This window comes from Erigeron canadensis, chromosome 5 (assembly GCF_010389155.1).
Source record: "Erigeron canadensis isolate Cc75 chromosome 5, C_canadensis_v1, whole genome shotgun sequence".
NCBI lineage: Eukaryota > Viridiplantae > Streptophyta > Magnoliopsida > Asterales > Asteraceae > Erigeron > Erigeron canadensis.
The window spans coordinates 27,473,247-27,483,034 of record NC_057765.1 but is presented as its reverse complement, the minus strand read 5'-3'; the positions used below and the strand labels follow the sequence as shown (position 1 = coordinate 27,483,034).

Below are 9,788 nucleotides of genomic sequence, written 5' to 3'. Positions count from 1 at the left end.
TAAAGTACAAAACTGTTTTTTAAAAAGGAAATCGAACCCGTAACCCCTAAACAACATGGGTAATATGTATACACATGGACAAGTCTTAAGAAGTTAAAACTTCCAACCTAACTCCCTTAATATTTGCTTAGCTTATATATCTATACATATTAGGAAACAATAACTTTCAACCTAAGAATGCCCCACATAACCATAAAAATACCAACAAAAAAGTGGCAGGAATAATTGGATAACTGCATTAAAAATGTCTAGATAGTTACACGAAGAAACGACAGCTAAGCATTTAGCGTGGCACTATTTATGAATGAGTTATCATGGCAAAAGTGACAGTCAAACATCTACATATTGACAATACATTTTACGATTGCCACACTACATCAAATGTCACTTCTCCTCCCCATCAATTGTCAAAACTATCACAAGACAAAAGAATATGCTCCACATGTAGTTCTGGACCAGGATGCACTTGCCTAAACACAATAACACATATCCATACATCCTAAAAGGGTCAGATGCAATTTATGCAAAATTGAAATTTAGAACGGATCATCAGGCAATAAAATCTTCTGCCATTAACGTTTAATGATAGAATCCTAGACAAATAAAGATCGTTTTAGGGGTAAAAAAAACATACTCTACTAGTTTACTGGACTAGAACAGATCATTATCTCAAGAAAATAAACTAGCCTCTATAAGATTTGTCCCCATCGTGCTTCTTCCATATTGCATTAGCACCACATAGCTGCAAAACAAAATAAAAACTCTCAGTTGACAATGCATCTAACATTACTTGAAGTATTTCATTCAATGTTTGTGTTCTTACCTCGAACCAGAAAGTGGTTACATAAGTATCAAGTTGGTTTCCCTATAGTCCAGAAAATCTTATTCAGATGAATCAAGTCTTTACTACTTATTTGGGAATACTTGTCTACTCGCCAAAAATAATTATAGATAGGTTTAGAGTATCAGATTTATTTTCTATCTAAAAATTAAAGTCTCATACTAAATCAACAAAAGAGTATTTTCGTTGACATTGACTGCTATGTTTGCCTAAACAGTCTAGCAACACAAAATCACATACAAAAGGGAATGAAAGACGGTAAGTCACTAACTCAAGGGTATTGAATCACAGTCTGTATAGGTTCTTGAGTTTGCAAAATTATCATGTGACACCAAACACTTGCATTCGTGTGTAAACAAGCCTAGTTTTGCTTGTACTGCATAGTGTATAGGTAATCAGTTATCCCCGTCACGGCTTTTGTGACAAGTAAATATGATACTTCATAGAGGTATGGCCAAACTAAAAACCATAAGTTTATTACACCACAGTCTAAATTAAACTTTACTCGGTATTGATCACTGTAAATAAAGCTTACACCTAGGGGTGTTCAATATATGGCTTCAAGTGGAAGAACCCGAAAATGAAACCAAACCGAAGTCAAATTAATTAATTTGGTTTATGAATGTTTGGTATGTTTTGGGACCAAATCGACTTTGAAATTTAGTTTATTGTTTGTACAAGCTGTTGATTTTCAAACCAAATCAAAAACCCAAGTTATTTGTGTAATTTACAATAACATATAGTATTAGATAAAGTTTTATTTTTTTTTCAAATACTTCCAATTGAAAATTTCATAGCTACAAATTTTTTTAAAAAATTGCTAACAAAAGAAGCTACATAACTTGAATCAAATTCTAATCAAAACCAAATCATTTGCTTCTTCCTGATAAATCCTTCAACATATCTTGTCAACAAATAACAGGTACATATAATTAATCTAAGATTTAAGACTACAAATTTTACTATAAACTTACATTAAACATAAAAAAAAAATAGTAATAAAGGTGGTTTTTTGAAGTGATTACCTTATTAAAATAAAAAAGGGGGTCTAGAAATCTAGAACAAGCTCATCTTTGGATTCAGAAAAGTAATGAAGAAGATATGGGGCGACCCGAATAGCAGCGACCCACCCACCAAACAAAGCAACATGGACACGAAGCTGCTTTAATGCTTCTTTTTTGTCTGGTTTTCTCATAAACATTCCTGGAAACATCTTTGATCAATGATTTCTCGGTCTCTGTCTCTGTTTTTTTTTCTTTGAAACTTGAAAGAGAATTTACAAACCCTAGTTAAGAATGAAGGATTGATTCTCGGATATCTATTTCTATTTCGTAATAATGATAATAACGTTTGGGATGTACATGAGCTCATATGTGGTTGGCCCAAATGGCCCATTTAAGTTATTTGCGATTTATTTTTTTTCAAATATAAATGAAACTAGTTTAAATTTTATAGTTTGGATCCATTTTATGTGAGTGGGAATATCTCTGTTACTTTCTATTATGTATGGTGCCCACAATTTTTTTTAACTACTAGCTAATTAACCCGGGTTCAACCCAGACGTTTATATAAAAGTTTCGCAAAATAAGTTTATTAAAGGCATAAATATGTTATATGTGTCGTGGCTATACGGGAATTTGATATGAAAGCAGTGAATCAAAATTAATTTCATATAAAAGTAGTCATGTGAATAAGTTCCAATATTAGATATCAAAACTTCAATTCCATGAAAATGGTTTATCCTTTATCATGAATCCTAAAACAATTATAGTGTAAAAATATCTGCATTTTTGGTGTCAAGTTCGCAATGTTGCTAAAATCGAAAGAAAACATTTAATATATATGATATATCAACCCCTAGCTGCATCTTTTTTATACAATCAACCAAATAGTCCTTTCTCATTCTTTCACTTGCATCCTTTCTCATTCTTTCACTTTCTAACACACCATTCGTAATGGGGTCCATGTTCATGGTTCTTGTTGAGAGAACCACCGTGTCAGAAAAGATATATTTTGAAAGAGCTCTCTTTTCACAGCAAAATAAAGATTACATGTAATATTAATGGTGGAGGCAATATATCTTGTTTTATAAAATCAATGTTTACCAGTAGCGTGATATGCTACTGCAGGGCAACTTCAAGAAGCCGGAAAGCCTCTAGATATATTTTCTTAACCCATTCTGAGAATCAAATCCGAGCATGGGAATCACTTTCACGTATCATGTCAACCTGACATGACCACCATAACCCATCTAATTTGAATACATGAAAGTCAATGAATACCTTGGTTATATCGGAAGCTCTGGTTACAACATGCATCCCAGGAAAAACAGGAATTCCTGTACATTCATTTTTAAAAGTCAGCTGAGAGGTAACATGTTTAGGACACAAATTAATAATGATCAATACCCACCAAGAGAGACTTCCTTTTTAACAGCCGTATTTGGAAAAACGCCAAGATCAACTACTCCAAAAAAGATAGATATTTGCTCCAGAAGCTGTTACACGAAAAAGATACATTGATATATACTTGTCCATTTTGTCACTAATGAATAATGATCAAAGTCATGTACTCACCTAGTGGAGAGTTCAGGGAGAACTCCTTTGGTACGTATGCAGGTAGATGCAAATGAAGTTCAGAAATCCACCTGTAAAGAGTAGCCTAAATAAGCTGAAGAGTTCACATCCTCCGAGTTTGACCAATCCTCGCACTCATAGCCCGGTATATAACAGTGATCTTTTCAACAAAAATAAAAGTCAGTTCAAAAATGAAAGCTACCAAGCACAGTAAATAAAATTCCAACACATTTCAAGTTCATATTGAAGTTTACCTCAACACTGTCACAGAGTTTACCAGAATTGACCAATTAATCATATGAGCTTATACTCTCATCTCATCAGGCGTCTCCTGAAACCTTATAACTTGGTTATCGGCAATTCTGTTATAGTAAAATCAGCTTATTACATATACAATCTCAGTAGCAAACAAATGTCGCTTACGACATATCCATTGAGAGCTAAAAGTGTAGTATATTCAATCAAATAAATCAACATTATTGAGTTAGATGCATACATCGTACATGATAATAAACACTTCATAAGACAAGACAAATAGGGTAGCAAGTTTCCTTATGGACCTTATACATGATGTGTCAACACCTTCAAATGCATAAAATTGGCGTTAAGTGTTACTGAAGGCGTGCTTGACTATATATTTTTAATAGTATTAGCGTCTAGTGTCATTGTATTGTTTAGCTCGTAGTTTTGTTTACCCTACGGCACAAAAGTTGGAAGACATGAATTCAGTTGATATCTTCAGACAAAGCTTGTAGGAATAGTCTGGCAAAAGTTACAAAGAAAGAATGTGAATGATTTAGGTTTCGATTGCTTTACATTCAAAATAAGTGAAATGAGAAATGACTAACACTAACCACAAGTTGGTTTCCGTTCAACTTGTATGTTGCTTATACACAAATAGAAAGTATGCCCTCAGTAGTGGAAATAAGTTGTTTTAACCCATAATGTGATAAGTAAGATTAATTTTGAATTGTTACATAGACTACATATTGTTACAGTCCACCTAGCAAGATTTTTGTGTCATTCACATTAAAAATATGAGTAGCCAAATCAGATGGTAAACACAAGTTAAACACAATAATTTGACGTGGTTGCAATTAATAAAGCCTTTGACAATACACTAATCCAACAAAACTCCATGTCGTCAATCCTAGGCAACCCAAACATTTCATCCAACAAAACTACCACAGAGAATAGTACTAAATTGCATTTTATATATAAAAAAAATACGTTTGACGGGAGGCGAGCTCGGAACAGATAATCAACAAAAATTAGTTAGAAATAAGATAAGAACAGAGAATAGATCTATATTTGCATTTTATATATAAAAAAATAACTATAAGCCAAAAAGAAAAACAAATCATAAACCTAATTTGAAACTTTCAATACTGTTTTCCCGGGGAAAATTCCGTGCAAATTCCGTCCGGCCAAGAGCAAAAAACATCTTCAAATTGAAACCCTAAATATGAGAAAGGCGAAGAAATAGTAAAGTCATGGAGAAGAAACATCCCTGAAAAAAAACATTGAATTATTTTTCAATATCTTTTTGTTTAAAGCCTCCGTGTAAATTTTGTTAAGTTAAGGGGTTGCTTTTTTTGAAAGAAAGGGGGAGGTTGCCACTTGGCAACTTTTTAAAACATTTTAGATGCAAGGAGCCTTTGCTTTATTAAGGATAGAGATAATGTATTGATGATTGGGAAATGATATTCCTATAATACAATTTGATAATCTATAACAATATCTGTTTTATATAGTTATATACTGTGCAATAAAGTTTGTATTTTTGTTTTTAGATGACAAATTTATGTTGTAAAAATATCACTCTTCTTGCTGATTTGCTGACATGAAGACATGATTTTGAATTCATTTTGGGAATAGTAGGTTTTTAATGAGTTGTATTGAAGTGTATTCTTTATTTATGAAATATTTTTAGTAATTTGACTTTAATCATGAGTAAAAATTACAAAAAAATTTTAAAAAATAAAGTGATAAAGTTTATTAATGAATTAATCTGAACAAGCCCAAGAAAAGCCTAGTTTGCGCTAAAAGTGGTATGTTGAGGAGTTAATCCATAATTTTTCTAATAAATAAAAACTCAAGCTTTTAAGGCTCGGGAGTCAGGTCAAATCAGAGTTTTAGAGGACTTGTGAGTTTGAGTAATAACGATATTGATTTCCATGGGCTTGCCCCAGTGACATACAATAAGAAAAAGGTAAATGATAAGTCCTCATAAAAATTAGCCTAACAATCATCTTAAAATCATAAGAAAGTGACATGTGATATCTATTAATTCTCTTTTCTAATTTTGCCCCTGATTTTTTCACATGTCATCATCCAATAGTTAAGAGGATTTTTAGGCTATTATTTTAGGAGGATTAATCATTTCCCTAAAAAAATTTGATGTATTTAAGGTGTTAAAATTTTAAAAGGGAAGTAAAAAGGTTTTTGTTGTTGAGGTTCGTTAAGTTTGTGTCTCCCGATACAAATCAAACCACGATGATGAAGAAAGTGAAGAAGAAGGTGAATACAACTCATCATAGACGTTCTTGTTGGTTGTGAAACACCATTAGTTGTTCCTTGTTAGTCGTTCTTATCATTTGTTATGTTAAAACATTTTTGTTTTTTTACAAATTTATGAATATAGAAACAAGACAATAGAAGGATACACAATCTCAGCCGGCCCGATTTGAATGAAGCCTTATTATTATTATTACTATTACAATTATTATGAAGAATATGATGAATCTAAAAAATACCAAATTATAATCTAGATGATCAAATACAATAGAGAGAAAATACGAACAAAAAATTTATCAACAATATGAGAATGATCGAATAACCGTAGGAATGGGTTATAGATCATACTAGATTTTAGACCCGTGTCCAACACTGGATACGGGATTTACGATATTAACAATATTATATCTTCATACATTTAAGTCATAAAAACTTACAATTTTAAAAAAACACGGTTTCAAGTGTATATTTTTCAAGTTGTAGTACAATAATCATAGGTTTCTCACTGTCATTATTAGTCTAGACATATTGATGGAATTGTTTGTCGTAGTCATTCCACAAGGCACATGCTATATATAGTAATTTCTCCATTATAATATATTTTGAAACAGATGTACTCATAATGTGATATTATTAAGAAAAATAATTAAGAATTAAAAAATAAACATATTTGTGATCCCGAACTTGACATTCAAGTATATGTATTTAATCATGATGCGCGTTCATAACACGCATATGTTTATTTTCAATCACTTGTTCTATGATAATATGATAACAATTAAGATTGTTTTTATATTCTTTGATAACAATTAGGACTCTTCTAATATTTGTTAATAAGTCATTAGGTTTTCAAATAAATTTTTTAGAAAATATTTCATATGTTAATTTTTTTTTATTTTAAAAAATCCTCTATGACTAAAAATAAATATAAATTAAGTATTCAGGGCTAAAAAATGTAAAGTATTGATGGAAAACAAAAAAATGTAAATTATTGAGACTTTTTCTACAAATTAATATAAATATTAATATAATAATATATTTGGATAATGATTATTAGGATTTTTAATTTGTAGCTTATCTAAATGATGACATTATCAAAAGTCAATTTGATGAAATCGAACGATGTGATTGGTTAATTAGTCATTAGTTCAATTGTCTTATAGTATATATATTAAGATTAAGATTAAAATTAAAATTAAAATTGTACAATTACTACTAAAATCTTAATACATTTACAATAAATTTAATTTATTTTTATATAATCAATTTTATATATATAATAGAACATATTATTGGATATATATTAGCTATTATTTTATTAGATAAATATTAGCTATTATTTTATCGGATATATATAAGCTATTATTATTTATTTATTATATTAAAACTGTTGGGTAAAAAGTGTAAATTTGTGATGGAAAACAAAAAAGTGTAAATTAAAGTCAAAATTGAAAAAAAAGTCAACTTTAAGAAATCGAGAGCTGTGATTGGTCGATAAGTTATTAGAACAACTGTGCTTTAATATAATAAAAGATGATTCGTATGTAACTCATCTAAAATAGACTTTAAAAGTTACACTTTAGTCCCTCTATCTTGCACCGACTCTTCTTCTGCTCCTTGAACTCTTCCTTTTTCCATAAGCATCCTCCTAGAATAGACTTGCACACTAATACTCCTCCGACCATTGAATACCTGCACAACTCATCCAAAATATAAAAAGTAAAAGTAAAGTAACTCCAATGCCGTCTTCCACGGGTTTTGGGTCCCAATACCGTCTTCGACGGTGTATGGGGGAAGTTGATATGTAGACAGTCTTACCCCTACCAAAGGTAGAGAGGCTGCTTCCAGGTTCTACCATAGGTAGAAAAGGACCTCCAGCCATGCTGGACATGAGGATCGAACCCATGACCTCTGTTTCCAGAGGCATAAGCTCCAACCACTGATCCAACCCAGTTGGTTTCATCCAAAATATAAGTTTTATCAAAAAGCTATGTAATTTAACAGTTTCGTAATTGATATGTGATGTTGTCGATGTCGTTATTGTTTTGACTTCGTTGATATAGTTGTGCAAAAACAAGTTTCGTTAGCTATATATTGCCCGAAATTATTCAAAAATCATAGTAAATTGTTAAGGCATGCAATATATTTTGCACCTTCATGTCGTTGCTATATGTAAATTCATTATTGTTTTTTGTTGTTTTTTTTGTTTGTTTGTTTTTTTTTTTTTTTGTGTTTTTTTTTTTTGTTTTTGAAAAATAGCTTTTTTAGGGACTGGAAAATTTCACATGAATTTCCCATAAATCTAAGTACTTCCGATTCAAAATTTCAAAAACACAAGTCAAAGTCGTTTGCCAGTATAAGTCAATAATATTGGTGAAACATGACTTTCCTTTGGTCAAACTTCTTTACTCAAATCCGTTAAACGCGTTAAATATTTAAATAGAAATAAAACTTGACACACTTTGAATTGGTCACGGACATTAAAACACAACATCATAACAACTAATATAAGTGTAACGTTTAACATTGAGTCACAAAAAATATGTATTTCGTTTTGTATGTAACGTGTATAAAATGGATGAGGTTCAAGTTGTTTAAAAAAGGTGAGTGTTTTTGACTCACGTATATGTAGTGTCACAAAAATATGTATTTCGTCTTGTATGTAACTATTTTCAAATCTTCCCTAACTACCTCAAGTTTGTACAAACGGAATTCAAACTTCAGATCTTTCTGAAAATCAAAATTTTAACCATTAAGTCACCTTGAATGCAGTTATCTCATTTTTATTAAATTTTTTTTGATAAATGTGACTAATTTGGTGAGATTGAACATATATCTGAAAATCTGATCACATGACAATAAAATAGAAAATAAATAGAATCTTCTATTTGTTAGTACGTAGTAGATTACTATACATTTATCATTATTATTTTTATTATAATAACCTTAATTTCGTTTTTGAAAGCTACTTTTTTATTACAAAATATGACATAAATGAAATACAAAGCCATCCAAAATAACGAGTGGAACACTAAAAAGAATTATTAAAATCAAACATGCATCTTGACCTGGTCATTGGACTATTGGCGTCTTTTGAAGTCCAGTCATCGTTCTTCGATAATATATTGCACGTCATTGCATTAAACTACACTCCATGATTAATTATTGTTTTGTCAAACCTTTTAACTAAAGTCGTCTTTATGTTTTTCAACGTTTCATTTCAAAGATTAAAATTAAAGGTTACAGAATACGATTAATACCCTTGAGCTAAATAATTTAGGGGGTGTGTGTCTTCACATACTTCGGTTTAAGACTTAAGAATTAATTAGCATATTAACTGAACCAAAGGTTTTTGGTCTAATAGTATTCCACATGACCCATATATTAACCAATAAGTTATGGTTTACAAGGATCTCATATGAACAAATTAATGGTAAATATTTGTGAATATATATTTAAACAAGCAGTTAAAATAAAAATAAAAGTTAGCATTTTGAGTTTATTACCGCGCGCTTATTGTAGTTGAAATGGTCATTATTGCTTTTTGGATGGAGACATCTAATTAAAGAAAATGTTATCACTGTTTCTAGTAAAGTCTAGTCTTTAGAGTTTAATTAGTCTACGAATTTGTTTTTTTTCAAAAAGAAAATCTTAGTCTACAATAGTACTACTACTGTTATAATTTATATAGTCTAAGGTCATGTTTAGCACTAATATGCAATAGAAAACCGTAGTTTCCTTCTTCACATTTGGTATTTCATGAGCTTGTGAACAATATATATATATATATATATTCTCTGCATTTACTGTAAGCTTCAAATTCCTAGCTATTAGCTTACTGTTTTTGAGAACAT

At 30.5% G+C, this 9,788-nt stretch overlaps 1 protein-coding gene across 2 annotated transcripts; it reads right to left on the bottom strand.

The window, feature by feature from the left end:
* Positions 1-213: 213 nt before the first annotated feature.
* On the bottom strand, positions 214-2,190 carry LOC122600433 (mitochondrial import receptor subunit TOM6 homolog). Of its 2 annotated transcripts, XR_006324049.1 has the most exons (3): positions 1,867-2,190; positions 635-742; positions 214-470 (listed from the first exon to the last, which is right to left on the bottom strand). XR_006324049.1 is itself a non-coding variant. In XM_043773145.1 (2 exons), exon 1 carries the CDS (start codon positions 2,052-2,054, stop codon positions 1,890-1,892), a length of 165 nt encoding a protein of 54 aa, XP_043629080.1. In that variant the 5' UTR covers positions 2,055-2,190; the 3' UTR covers positions 550-742; positions 1,867-1,889. The 2 variants fall into 2 exon arrangements, 1 of the variants encoding a protein (XP_043629080.1); XM_043773145.1 differs by lacking the exon at positions 214-470 and having other exon boundaries at positions 550-742.
* Positions 2,191-9,788: the final 7,598 nt, after the last annotated feature.

What these genes read in the sequence shown, in the direction of transcription:
- LOC122600433 (XM_043773145.1), bottom strand. Translation starts at nt 2,054, where the DNA reads ATGTTTCCAGGAATGTTTATGAGAAAACCAGACAAAAAAGAAGCATTA.